Raw genomic sequence first — 15222 nt, 5'->3', positions numbered from 1 at the left:
CCGTCTATTCAAGATGCGAAACAATGTTCGACGTCTGCAGCTCAGGATTCATGGATCACCAAATCGAGAAATTCCAGCTGCATCGACGTCGAAGTCGACGGGCAATTGCAAGAGAAAAACACGAATATGGAGAGAATGGAGGAGTCAAAGGATGGGGAAATTGGAAAGATTATCAAAAACGATAAGTTCCAGACGACAAATAACACACAGTTTAGCAGGACGGATGTGGACGAAATGACGAATGACAATGAATGTCACATCGATAAAAGAAATTGCCAAAGTTCTCCACTTAGCAAAGGGTATGGGGATCCATCTCCACATGTTCTGTATGTGGATCCATCTCCGGAAAAGGACGGAGCTGCAATTCACAGTTCGTCCACTAGTTTTGAAAAGAAAGTGAAGGGTGAAAGAGAGCAAGGAAATCCTTTGGAAGTTCAAGAATCTATGGAAAACGTTGCTCATGTTGAAGGCCAAAAGCTTCAGCAATTGAGCATCAGTAAAATTGATCAACGTGTGCACAATTTGGAACAACATCTTGAAAAGGTGAACAGTGCGCAACCAGAATGCCAAAAGAACAGGTGAGCAACTCGAATCCGTGTGACTAAAGGGATAAAAATTATTAATGCATTTATTTGATTCATTATTTGCTATTGTTATGTTAATACAATCTATAGGTTCCACATACTACTGTGTTCAAAAAGTAGCCGACCTTTATTTTTCGTGCGTAAAAAAAAAAAGAAGCTAGGGAGGCATTGATTGGTGCACGTATGTAGGCGATCCTAATGCGCATGCGTGAATTTTTTCCCACCTGCAGAAGCTGTCATTCGATGGCAGACCGCCGATGAGTGAGGACATGTAAGTGAGCGCCGTCGGATTTTCGTTTTTGACAAAATGACGGAAAAACTTGAACAACGCTACTGCATCAAATTTTGTGTAAAGCTTGGCGATTCCCAAGTGGAAACGATCCGCAAGATTCAACACCGTTCATTCCATTATGAAGGAGGATTTGGGCTTCAGGAGAATCTCAGCGAAGTTCGTACCAAAGCTGCTAACGATTGAGCAGAAGCAACTCCGTTTGGAGATCGCACAGGACATGCTGGAGACTGTGAACAGCGATCCCAGCTTCCTCAACACAGTGATCACTGGCGATGAGTCCTGGGTTTCTGGGTACGACCCAGAAACCAAGTTGCAGTTTTGATGCAAGTTTGATGAAACACAAAATTTGATGCAGTCGCGTTGTTCAAGTTTTTCCGTCATTTTGTCAAAAACGAAAATCCAACGGCGCTCACTTACATGTCCTCACTCATCGGCGGTCTGCCGTCGAATGACAGCTTCTGCAGGTGGGAAAAAATTCACGCGTGCGCATTAGGATCGCCTACATACGTGCACCAATCAACGCCTCCCTAGCTTCTTTTTTTTTTACGCACGAAAAATAAAGGTCGGATACTTTTTGAACACACTACGTATATTCATGGATGAAGCGCAGGTTTTGTTTTAGCACAAGCTGTGCAAGTCTCACCTCATTCTCCAAAAGGTATTCTGTAATGTTAACATTTCCTTTTAAATATGTTATGTGCTCCAAGGAAGAGTACCTTTCCCCAGTGTCGAGCGGTGCAAGCAATAGTATCCGTCCCGACTGACAGGGAAAGTTTAAGTTAATCTATGAATTTAAATTGTTACATGGAGTAAAAAAGGTTAATTGTGTTGCACTCGGAGCCGAAACCTTGAGCTACTTATACCGCCCACCTCAAAATGGTGGTGCAACATTGGGCAGCGGGGGTTAATATGTCTAAAAAGAGGGCAAAATGTCCTTATGAAATAAAATTTGACATCATGGATGCATACAGAAGGGAACTTCTCCCTCCCTCCCCCTCATCCACATCCCCATCTTTCTCTCTCCCTCTCTCTCTCCCTATTCTCTCTCACACCCTCCACTCTAACCTCCCCTCTCTAACCCCCTTTATTTCTCTCCCACCACTTCCCTCTCCCTCTCTCTCTCCCTCTCCCTTCCTCTCTCTTCTTTCTCCCTCTCTCCTCCCCCCACTCCCCTCTCTCACCCCTCTATCTTCCCCTCCCCTGTCTTTTCCCCATCCGCTCTCTTTCTCCCTCCACTCTCTCTGCCCCCCATCCTTCCATTACCCTTCCCTCTCTCTCCCTCTATACTCCCCACTCTCTCCCCTCACCCCCCCTCTCTTTGCTTCTCTCCCCTCTATCTTCTTCTATCTCTCTTCTCTCCCCTCTCCCTACCCTACCTGTCTTTCCCCTCTCCTCTCTTCTCTCCTCCTGTCTCCTTCCCTTTTCTTCCCTTCCCCTCTCTCCATCTCTCTTTCTCACCCCCCTGCATCCCCTCTCTCTCCTCCTCCCCACTCTCTTCCTCTCCTCTCTCTCCCCTCCCCTCTCTCTCCCCCCACTCTCCCCCACTCTCTTCTCCCTCTCCCCCACTCCTCGCTCTCTCTACCCCTCTCCCCCCTCTCCATATGTAATTGCTGTATCCTTTTTAAATGTTGAGTGTACTCTGTCACAGAGCCATGGTGCCACTAAAGCAGCTCCCCTGAGCAAGGGTTATACTGGGTGGTTTGCCATTGCCTTCCCAGCAGTAGTTCTGGCAGGAATTTGTAATTTGTCCAGGGTGCCGGTGATATCTCGCCTTTACTCTTCGCCAAGGACACTGTGGGGAATTTTAATGTCCACCAACTAATGTCGGTAGATGGGACGCCCAGTTTAACGTGCATCAAAGGGACACATCGATGAACCACCTTGTCTGTGAAACACCTGGATGACAGTTTATATTTCTGTGTCGGGATTCAAACCCAGGCTAGACAGCTTTGGCGCGAGTGTGCATACCTCAAGGCCATCCCGTCAGCCAAGGACTTATCTTAACGCACTTTAGCTTCATGCAGTGCAGAGCTTTTCAAAAGGAGCACCAAAAGCACCCGCCGGAAACAGGAGACAGCCGAACTCACAAACACATGGGCAGACAACACACTACACATTACATAATAAATAGTGTATAGTATTAGACCCAAAGATGGTTTATGGGGAATAACATGTGTTAATGATGATGCCATTGGTTCCTCCATTATGACGTCACTAGTGGGGTCACGTCACTAGTGGGGTCACCCGTGGGAATCCCACGGGCATGGACGTGTGTGACATTTGGACATCTTGATTTAGATGCTGCACATTAAATTTTACAAAATGGTTACTGGCAATTCATCAGATCCAGAAATGGTGTAATGAACACAATTTATTTATTTCACATAATATGTGACCCCTCACTCCTCTCCATCTGACACTCTCCTCTCTCCACCCTCACGCCTCTCCACCCTCACGCCTCTCCAATCCCACTCCTCCTCACACTCCTCTCCAATACCTCCTCACACTCCTCTCCAATCCCTCACACTCCTCTCCAATCCCTCACACTCCTCTCCAATCCCTCACACTCCTCTCCAATCCTTCACACTCCTCTCCAATCCCTCACACTCCTCTCCAATCCCTCACACTCCTCTCCAAACGCTCCTCACACTCCTCTCCAATCACTCCTCACTCTCCACTCCAATCGCTCCACACTCTCTGTAGTGAAATCGTATCCGTACTGAACCCGGGTGGGGATGCTCGCTGCTCGCTGTCATTGTTGTCCCCCACTAGGGGCGTGACTATAAGACCCGTTGCTGTGTCAGTGCTCCGAGACTTCTCCCTTGTGACATGTTACATCGGTAGCCTCGTTAATGGTACGCCTTTATAGAATATCTAGCTTGCTTGCATTGACTGATATGAATGGCTTTATGAGATGTCGCATCGTATGCTTATTGTGTATTTCTACTTACAGGAATGATGTGATGATCTAAATGCAATTAAACCAAACCGTTGGACTAAAAGTTGTGCGGACCTGAATGGTTTTCCACAACACTTAATTGCATTTATGATCTGCTGACATGGCTGGCAACAAGACGTTGACGGTGTCCATTTTCAGCGCCGACCCACAAGCCACGGACGGAGGCTTGCAACTCAAGCACTGGCTCAAGCAACTGGAGCATCTCTTTAATGAGCCTGATACCGCTCCGACGCCTGCCGCGAAGCTGGCAATATTACACTCAAAAATCGACTACCGGGTCTACCACGCGGTCGCTCAATGCACGACGTATGATCTTACCGTCGCGGAGCTCAAGCGGCTTTATATAAAAGAAAAAAGCCCTGTGTATGCGCGTTATTTGCTGCAGACGCGACGGCAGCAACCCAACGAGCCTATGGATCATTACGCCCAGGAGCTCCGGCAGCTCATGCTGGACAGCGCCCAGCCACGGACTCCCGAGCAGGCTAAAGATGATCGACTTTTAGATGCCTTCATAGCAGGGGTCTCCTCTCAGGAACTACGTCTCAAACTCTTGGAGAAGACCGACCTGACCTTCGCTACGGCGGTTGAGCAAGCGACGGTGTATACTGAAGCGCGGATGCAATCGAACGCCTATGATCGCACGCGCCTTTTGGCGGGCACCTCACTACACGCCCGGCCGGAGAGGACCACTGACGAGGACGTGGATCCGCCTGCTGAACTCCGGGATGCTCCGGAGGATGACCCTACCCTGACAGCTGCCGTTACGACCAGCAGACCCAAGGCCTTGCGCGGGGCCGCATGTTTTTTTTGTGGAGGGCCTCGTCATGCCCGAGTCGTGTGTCCGGCACGTGACGCTATTTGCCATTTGTGCTCGCTAAAGGGACATTACGCGAAAGTGTGCAAGAAATCGGCACGCGGCTCGCGGCCCTTCGACTCGCGCAGCCGCGGTCGCGCAGGCGCGGCAACCTTGAACGGGCTTGTAGCAGAACCCACGAGCCCAGCGCCTTACCCGTCTTCGAAGGGGAGGGCCCCTCGCTGCGGCCCGCTGGGCGCTCAGACAACCTTGACTGGCGCCACCGGAAAGCCACCACCGTCTCATTCTCCATCGGGGACAAAGGCCGCGTCCTTGGCCAAACCTCGAGCCACGCAAGGGAAGAAACAGCTTTCGAATACTACGGAAGCCTTTTGTCAAAGCGACCAAACGAAAAAGGCGATTTCGAATACTACTACGGAAGCCTTTTGTCAAAGCGACCAAACGAAAAAGGCGATTTCGAATACTACGGAAGCCTTTTGTCAAAGCGACCAAACGAAAAAGGCGATTTCGGCTACAACGGAAGCCTTTATCTGCCAGGAGTGTCAAAAGGCGATGTCAAATACTACTGAGGCCTTTTCTCATCGGATTTTGAATCGCGAAACACCGGAATGCTGGGGAAAGCCCTCTGATGACGATAATGGATTCCCCATGGTCAACGCAGACTCCGGCCACGATCGCAAAACTGCTGCTGGTGTAGGATCCACCCGCGAGGCTGGTCCGACCCATTCGGGGGGCTCAGTCCCGCTCCCAGCTGCCTCGTCTGGCCTGGCTCAAGCCCTTATTCCCCTTATGGTTGAGGGCCATTGTGTTCAGGCCTTGGTGGACACCGGATCTACGGATAGTTTTATCGACCAGCGACTTGTGCTCAGGCATGGATGGCGGATCGGGCGGTCTACACGACGGATCTTCATGGCATCCCAGGGACTCCGGCTTAGCACAAAAGGGGAATGCCGATTGAAACTAGTGCTAAAGGGACGGGTTTTCCCTGATGTACACCTTATGGTTTTACCCGCATTATGTGCTGATATTCTGCTAGGACACGATTTTCTTAAGCTGCTTGGACGTCTGGTAATGGAGTTCGGTGGGCCTGACACTCTTGTTGTGGGGGCGGACGACGCGCTAATGGTGTGCGCCCTAGCGCAAATGGACGTCCGTCCGCTTTCGCTGTTCCCCAATCTAACCTCCGACTGTACCCCTGTCGCGGTAAAATCGAGACGCTACTCCCGCGCGGACATGCAATTCATTGCGGACGAAACGACTCAGCTCTTGAAAGACGGCATCATAGAACCTAGTAGGTCACCGTGGCGTGCCCAGGTCTTAGTGGTGCGCAGTGAGGCCCATCGCAAACGCATGGTAATCGACTATTCCCAAACGATTAACCGCTTTACACAGCTGGATGCCTACCCCCTTCCGGGGATGGACGCGCTAGTGCAACAGGTGTCCCAGTATTCGGTCTATAGTACTCTCGATCTCCGTAGTGCGTACCACCAGATCCCTATCTCTAGGGCGGATCGTATCTATACCGCTTTCGAGTCGGGGCAGCGGTTGTACCAATTTACACGATTGCCCTTTGGGGTGACGAACGGGGTCGCTTGTTTCCAGAGGGCCATGGATGACCTCGTTGCGCGGGAGCACTTAACCGATGTTTTCGTCTACCTCGATAACCTTACGGTTTGTGGATATGACCAAGGGCACCATGACGCTAATCTGAAGCGCTTCCTTGAGGTCGCGCAACGGTATCACTTAACTATGAACGAGGATAAGTGCCGATACTCCCTACGCACCATAGATCTTCTGGGGTACACCGTGACCCATGGCTCTGTCTCTCCGGATAAGGAACGTCTGCGACCTTTGCTCGACATGGCCCCTCCCTGCGATCGGGCTTCCCTGAAACGCGCCCTTGGGCTGTTCGCCCATTACTCCAAATGGGTGCAAAATTTCTCCGCGAAACTTCGCCCCCTTGTGGCCTGCGACACCTTTCCCCTGAGTTCGGCCGCATTGACGGCCTTTGAAGGACTTAAGACCGACATCGCCCGAGCCGCCGTAGCAACCATTGACGAGAGCGGCTCGTTCGTCCTCGAAAGTGACGCCTCGGATCAGGCCATCGCGGCGACCCTCTCCCAAGGGGGACGTCCCGTGGCTTTCTTTTCACGGACTCTTACCTCCGCTGAGCGGCGGCACTCGTCCGTTGAAAAGGAAGCGTATGCGATCGTCGAGTCTATTCGGCGATGGCGCCCGTACCTACTCGGGCGGAGCTTCCAAATCATCACGGACCAGCAAAGCGTTGCGTTCATGTACGACACCTTACACGCCCAGCGCATTAAGAACGAGAAAATCACTCGCTGGCGTATCGAACTCGCCGACTTCTGTTACACCATCAAATATCGCCCAGGGAAGGATAACCAGGCCGCCGATGCCTTATCGCGCCCCACTACATGTGCTGGTATCACCTCGTTGGAGGGCCTACGGGTGCTGCATGCTACTGCGGGCCATCCCGGCGTAACGCGTTTCGCTCATTTCGTGCGGAGTGGGAATCTCCCTTACTCGATTGACGATATCCGCCGTATCTGTCGCGACTGCGCTATCTGCGCGGAAATCAAACCGCGTTTCTATAACCCCCCTATGGGGACTCTGGTGAAGGCTACACGCCCGTGGGAACGCTTGGCGATGGATTTCAAGGGCCCTTTGCCGGTGTCGAGCGGCTCTCGCTATCTGCTCACTATCGTTGATGAGTACTCACGATTCCCCTTTGCTTATATGTGCGCGGACATGACTGCTGCCACGGTGATGCGTTGCTTACAGAACTTGTTCTCAATGTTCGGTTACCCGGCCTATGTCCATACCGACCGGGGTGCAGTCTTCTTGTCTCAGGAGGTGCGCGGCTATCTGCTCCAAAACAACGTTGCGTCTAGTTACACCACGCCGTATAGACCCCAGGCTAATGGGCAGATCGAACGCTTCAACGGGATTATCTGGAGGGCCGTCATGCTCCATCTCCGGACCCACGGCCGGGGCCTCGATAAATGGGCTTGGTCGCTACCTGCGGCGTTGAACTCAATCCGGGCACTCCTGAGTACGGCAACTAACCAAACTCCCCACGAGCGTCTTTTCCACCACCCCAGGAGCTCGGGGTGTATACGGTCTTTGCCCAGTTGGCTCGCTGGGCCCCGGGCCGGCCTACCTTAAACGGGCAGTTCGCACGAGCAAGTACGACCCCCTTGTGGACAAAGTGCAGATTCTCCAGGCTAATCCTGAGCATGCTCGTGTGATGACGTCTGATGGTCGTGAGACTACTGTCTCCGTTCGTCATCTTGCCCCTTGCGGGGTCGACGACCTTAGTAGGGAATCGGACGAACCAGTCGAACCCGTCTATGAGACTATGACCTCTCCCGACGCTCCCATCGCCGACAGTCCACCGACCCTCCCCCCGTCGAGACTGCCTGGGTCCGACGACTTGGCGTTACCCCCTTCATCACCCGACCCTGTTGACGCCTCTGACACCGGGGATACAGGGTTACGAGACGCCGTACCCGGGGAATTTCGAACGCGTGCTGGCAGAGAAATTCGCCGCCCGGCCCGCTACGGTTGGGCCGACTAATACTCCGCGCCCATGCTGACGCTCACTCGCTTTTAGCCACGCGGCCGTATAATTCTGACGGGGGGGGTGAATGTAGTGAAATCGTATCCGTACTGAACCCGGGTGGGGATGCTCGCTGCTCGCTGTCATTGTTGTCCCCCACTAGGGGCGTGACTATAAGACCCGTTGCTGTGTCAGTGCTCCGAGACTTCTCCCTTGTGACATGTTACATCGGTAGCCTCGTTAATGGTACGCCTTTATAGAATATCTAGCTTGCTTGCATTGACTGATATGAATGGCTTTATGAGATGTCGCATCGTATGCTTATTGTGTATTTCTACTTACAGGAATGATGTGATGATCTAAATGCAATTAAACCAAACCGTTGGACTAAAAGTTGTGCGGACCTGAATGGTTTTCCACAACACTCTCCACTCCAATCGGCCCTCACTCTCCAACCCCTCGCTCCTCGCTCTCCAACCCCTAGTGCCTCGCTCTCCAACCCCTCGCTCCTCGCTCTCAAAGCCCTAGCTCCTCGCTCTCCAACCCCTCGCTTCTCGCTCTCCAACCCCTCGTGCCTCACTCTCCAACCCCTCGCTCCTCACTCTCCAACCCCTCACTCCTCACTCTCCAAACCCTCACTCCGCTCCAATTTCTCGCTCCTCTCCAACCCCTAGCCCCTCACTCTCCAACCCCTAGCGCCTCACTCCCCAACCCCTAGCTCCTCACTCCCCAACCCCTAGCTCCTCACTCCCCAACTCCTCGCACCTCACTCCCCAACCCCTAGCTCCTCACTCTCCAACCCCGAGCCCCTCACTCCCCAACCCCTAGCCCCTCACTCCCCAACCGCTAGCTCCTCACTCTCCAACCCCTAGCTCCTCACTCCCCAAACCCTAGCTCCTCACTCTCCCACACCTAACTCCCCTCCAACCCCTCGCTCCTCTCCAACCCTCCTCATCGTTGTTGCAGCAGCATCCTGTGCGGTTCTCCCATCTCGTTCGTTTTCTTGCTGCATCCTGTTCAAGTCTGCGTTCTTCATCGACCGTCTCATTCATTTTGGAAATGGAAGTTTCCACGCAATGCATGTCACGATCCTCAAGAGGAAGTGTCTCGAAATCATCAAATGACAAATGGCAAGTAAATTACATTGTGAAAATTAAAGAATTCAAATAAACCTATTTAAAGTGTATGCGCACATAACTAATAAAAAAAACGAAGAAATATCTCTCGGTAATTTCCTGAAACATATTTTACTTCCAGATAATAATGTTGAATGAAATAAGAACGAAGAAATATATGTCGTTTTTGTGACGACTGTCATCAAAAGGAAAAGTAATATATCTTAACGGAAAAGAAAAAGCGAATTTTTAATATATGTCGACATTTTCCCCGACTGTTATTTTAGGCGGTGTATTTTCGTGCAACATCTTGGCACGATTTTAAAATATATATCTCTGCAATTTTCCGTGTGTGCGTGAATGTTCTCAATTATTTCTGACACCGAGTCTAAAACCATCGATAAAAATTAAATCAGATGGTGAATTCGAGATAAAATCGTGAGGGTGACTCAATGAATGGGCCTTATTTTACAGGCCTTTGAGAATTCATTTCGTTCTATAAACGGAAACTTTTCATGGGATTCTCTTCCCGTTTTTTTTCAACCGAGTCTAAAACGATGTTAGCGTCTGTTAAAGATGAAATGATATATCGAATTAGAGTTTAAATAAACCTGTGTGAGAGAGAAAGACAGCACGGGCCTAACTAAACAGGCCTCAAAGCTATTCGAGGTAATAAAATGGTGGATATTTGTTTACATGAAGCCTCTCCAAGAATGGGTGGAGCTACTCTGTAAATGGAGTAAGCCACACCCCCAGACAGACAGACAGAATCACCGTAGCCTATTATAATATAGATAATTCGACAAGTACAAAACTTCATCCGATGAAGATGAAATTTCTTGAGCGTCATCTATGGATACATTGTTGGAGAAAAAAAAAAATGATGGCGTCATCAGTCACGTGGTTCGGCCGCCATATTTGTTTTAACGCAAAAGCCTTAAAAAGCACTAAAAACATGTCCTGGCGAGGGTCTGCAATCTCTTATTACTCTTTCTTGTTTGCTGAATGAGATGAGGGGGGAAGTTGTTAAAGGTGGAACATGGAGAAGCCTTATCATGGCAGCCATTGAAAGGTTATGGGTTCCAAAGGAGTTCACCACAGCACAATATCGAATGAGAAGTGAATCGAGGCATACTTTAAAGGGAGGGTGTTCATTACATATTTGAACTTTTTTTTCCTTGAGAATATCATAGATATTAAAAATGGTGAATATAGGACAATTAATATGGTAAATGAAGACTTCTGATTATATTGGCATGCTGTACAAAAGTAAAATGCATTGTTCTTGATGCTCCGTTTTCCATGTGATGGAGACCGTGTGTATTGTGTGAGTGAGTGGTAGGTATCCAGGCTACACGTGTATACCTACCTCTAGGCTATACTGCTAGTCCAAGCCAATTAATATTAACCTGTTTATATTTGCATTTGGTATTCAATGATTTGCTGTAAAATAACGCTTGTGTGGTGTACGAACTAAACCGCATTATGTAGAGTTATTTTTGTATACATAGTAGAGCAAGTACCAGTGCACTGAATGGATCAAAACGTTAAAGGCCAAAAAAATAGTCGAGAGAGGGGGGAAAGATCAACAGCAGAGTTAGTTGATAAGGCAAAGATAGAGGGAGACTTGTACAAAACAATGGGTGTTGGAAGGAATGGGAGCTGGTGTGGACAAAACAATGGGTGTGTGGAGGAATGGGAGCTGGTTTTGGACAAAACGATGGGTGTGTGGAGGAATGTGGTGGGGGGGGGGGGGGGGGGCGTATAACAGCATAAGGAAAGAATGCATGGGGCGGACAAGATGGATAAAGAAGGAAACTCTCAGGAAGGAAAACTGGAAATTTGGAAGGAGGAGGGATTGGGTGTGAGTGCGGAGTGGGCAAATTAATGGATTATTTCTTTGGCGATTTTGAAACCAGAAAAAGTGAAATCTAAAAACAAATATAAACGAGAATGGTATTCATAGAATACTTACCCTGCGCAGTCAACTTGGTGTGAGCCAACTCTTCTATTTTTGAATGTTTCCATTTTTTGATCCAATATGGCTGCCGGACCACGTGCGCAATGACATCATAAATTTATATTCTCTAAATAATTGTTGCACAGATCATGCTCAATATATTTCAAACTGATCAGACTAAGCGTTGTCCCTGTCGAATTATGACGTCATAATTATGGCACCAATGACGTCATCGTTAACAACACCTATTCCCCATATGGAGTTCTTTACAATGACCCACGTTTCAATTTTTAAAATGCTGACACGGCACACACTTTACTTTACTGAAATGCAGACACAAATGTTATATTTTCGTCAAAGATCGTCGGAATTTCGCCATATCTGTTTTGGTCATGTATTAATATACCTCAGCGATTGACAAATCTGAAATCAGAATTTTATTTGCGGTCAAAATGACCTCATGAGGTCGCTTCGTAACTTTGCCTGCTCGTCATGTGCAGTGTGATAATTAATTACATGCCCACTCGAGAAGACTCTTCTTCTTCAGGAAATAACAACTTCTAGCTTCCAGACAGTACATCCAATCATCATGAAATTTTGCACACATGTTACACTTCATTACCTCTACTATAATGTAAAGTTTCACGTCGATCAATGAAGCGGTTCAGGAGTTATAAATTTTTAAATATTTTCGTTTAATTATTTATATCTGCCAAACCACGTGACCTCTCGCAAATTCCAAAAGGTGCTTTTAGTAGACTGATATGCTGAACACATCTGTGAAGTTTCCCTTCGATAGGATCAACAAAGAAGGAGGAGCTTGGTTTTAAAAGTTTATGCTTAAAAACGTGATAACTTCGAAACCATGTGAAGCATGACGTCATGCTCGCTGACTTTTTTTTTCGTCATGGGTATGCGATTCTGCCTGCAAAGTTTGGCCTCGATCTGTTCAGTCGTTTAGGAGAAAATTGGATTAGTGTTTTTTCAGGCTTTTCACTCAAAACAATATGGCGTCCGAACCACGTGACCAACGACGTCATTATAATTTTATTTCTGCATCAATTTATACTGAGAAGATGCTCAAGAAATTTCATCTTGATCGGATAAAGTTTTTTACTTGTCGAATTATGACGTCATAACGGCGGCACCTATGACGTCATCATTCACATATGTTATTCCGCATGGAGAGTTATTTGCAATGAGACCTGCCTGAATTATTTCTGGGCAGCAGTTTTTGAGATATAGAGGTGCAAAGTTTTTTTTCCAAGATAGCGCCTGCACCACGTGACATGTGACGTCATAATATTCAGTAAAATATTCTCCAGGAGGAGACCCTCCTATGGTGAAAATTTCATGTCAATCGGACCAATGGTTGCTGAGAAAATGATTTATTAAAATGCAGACTGTTACGTGCTCCTCCCCAAACCCCAGTCACGGTGTACCTCCGAGCCCCGAGAGGAGTCACGGCAGAAAGATGTGTTATTCTGTGTGTCAAAGATCAATGGTGAAACCACACCAATTGTTACCAACAAACAAGTATTGTATTAAGGTCACACAAGAATAACAGTACAATAACAATAGTAATCAATTGTACAACCAATATATATCATTCATATGATGGTACCATCAGTTTCGTACAATGTAACTCACTGTGCTCCAAGTGAGCGAAAATAACATTCCCAATGTCTCTGTCCCAGCTTCAAACCAAAGTCGATCCACACTCCAATGATTGTCAGAACGATGTTGTATCGAGACCAGAATCCCGCTCGGTTGACAGTCACACTGCCAAAGATAGGCAAAAGTGTCCTCAAGAGGCGACTGGGAAATCACACCTTCGGGTATGGACGTTCAACGGCTCACAAACGGCGAACCGCAAATTAACCTTTGGGTATGGACATTCAACGGCTCACAGACGGCGATCTGCAAATTCCCACTAAAAATCCACGTTACACACACACACACACACCAGGTTAACGTCTGTATGCGGTGAAAAGGTTGAAGCGAGGTGAAAAGCCTGGAGCGATCCGAAATCGTGCGCGAGGCAAAATGGCCAACGGCCCATACTCGAGACGTAACAGCCCTCCAATGATTCTCTTCGGAATCGACCGCAAAACCTGTCACGCAGGTTTATCTGTCACAGCGATAACAACTCTGTCGCAGGAATCCCTTTCCCAGGAAACCCAAAGTTCGCTAGTGACCCTCGTTCGCCAGCGCGTTGGCTCAAGACCTCAAAGCAGCTTGGCTCCTTGTCCACCTCACTCGCTCCGCCTCTTCTTCCTTCTTCCCCCTCTTCTTCTTCGTCCGGGTCTCGATCCGGTTTCCGGTTTCTTTTTAAAACACTAACTTTTTTTACCTTTTGAAAACAGTAATCTCTATTTCACTTAAACGATAACAATAATAGTACATGGAACCAAAAATGTTTACAGTGGATGAGAACCACAACAACGGAAGTGACGAATGCGTAACAAGACACGCACGTACGTACGTAGCCGAATGCTTAACCCTGCCTTTCGCTTCACGAGCGCAGGGTAACAAGTACAGTACTCGATAGAGCGCATACATCTGCCAGGCTGAACAGTGTACGCTTTGTATCCCACTGATAGGCTGGATATGCATCCGGTTCTTAACCTAAATCAAATAGGCTTGTTCTTGTTGCTTACCCAACTCGTCTACATAGTTTGTCTCGGACCAGACCACTTAATCACCATTCTCCTCACAAACCTCACACAGAAGTCCTTTGAAGGCTTCAAAAATATAAAATCACCAAAACGCACTATCTATCCTCACTACAGTGGAGATCAGTAAAGTGTTTGACACACTCCCAAAGTTTTTACTCACAAACAAAATACTCAACACAGACACGCACAACAACACCAAACACTGGCTGGCAAACTACCTATCATGCAGACAACAACAACAAAAACAGGCATTTTAAGGCCATTTTCCCTGCAAGAGCGGGGGTTAGCCTTGTGGTCCCCATGACAATGTTCTCCATTTTGCCCTATTTTCTGCATCTCCCCTTGTTAACCCCCTTGCCCACATTTTTTCTTCGACCATCTTTAGCCAAGTCTTTCTCGGTCTTCCCCGTCGTCTACTTCCTTCTATATTCATTTCCATCACTCTTCTCAACCAGTCACTTTCATCCTTCCTCAACACATGACCAAACCATCTCAACCTGTTTCTCTTCACAGCATCCATCACAGGCAATATTCCCATCATCTTTCGCAATTCATCATTTGTGTTCCTCTCTCTCAACGATACTCCACACATCCACCGAACCATTCGCATTTCCACCCTTTCCAGCCTTCTTTGCTGCTCTACGTTCATTACCCATGTCTCACTCCCATAAATCATAACACTTCTCACACATGCAGCATACAGTCAGTATCATGCAGACAGTCAGTCGTAATTTTTAATGGCAGGTCATCACGCACATGATACTCTCCGAATGGAGTCCCAAGGTCCTCTCCCCCACACTCTTTAATCTGTTTATGCACAACATTCCACAACCAGCCGGGAACATACAATTAGCCTCATATGCGGACACTATAACTCATAGCAACATAAACACCGCCACAGCACAACTTCAACCCTTCCTCAGCACCTTACAAACCTGGCTCACCAACAGACTAAAAGTAGCCCCTTCAAAATAAACACTCACTCGTCTGACACCACCAAGGAACATAGCGCTGCACCAAATATCGCACTGAACAACATCCCTATCCATGCACACACCAAACAAAAATACTCAGCGTCTCTTTAAACACATCCATGTCATTCTCAGATCACATCACAAACATTTAAAAAAAACATGTACACCCAGGCCGAACACACTTAGGGCACTCACAGGCTCTAGCTTCGGGCACAACAAAGAAACAACATCATTAACATACAAGCAGTACATTGGATCAATCATTA

At 48.1% G+C, this 15222-nt stretch overlaps 1 protein-coding gene across 1 annotated transcript in view; it reads left to right on the top strand.

Annotated features, from left to right (window-relative positions):
- Positions 1–15222, top strand: part of LOC144888293 (uncharacterized) — a 104294-nt gene that overhangs the window by 26813 nt on the left and 62259 nt on the right. Inside the window, exon 4 of the mRNA XM_078765959.1 lies at positions 1–578. This exon is cut by the window's left edge and continues 152 nt beyond it. Coding sequence (XP_078622085.1) covers positions 1–578 — 578 coding nt within the window. The remainder of the gene's footprint in view (positions 579–15222) is intronic.

The sequence above is a fragment of the Myxine glutinosa genome, chromosome 11 (assembly GCF_964187855.1).
Source record: "Myxine glutinosa chromosome 11, kmMyxGlut1.1, whole genome shotgun sequence".
Classification (NCBI taxonomy): Eukaryota; Metazoa; Chordata; class Myxini; order Myxiniformes; family Myxinidae; genus Myxine; species Myxine glutinosa.
Note: the sequence above shows the minus strand (reverse complement) of the source record. Positions and strands in the feature narration are given on the sequence as shown.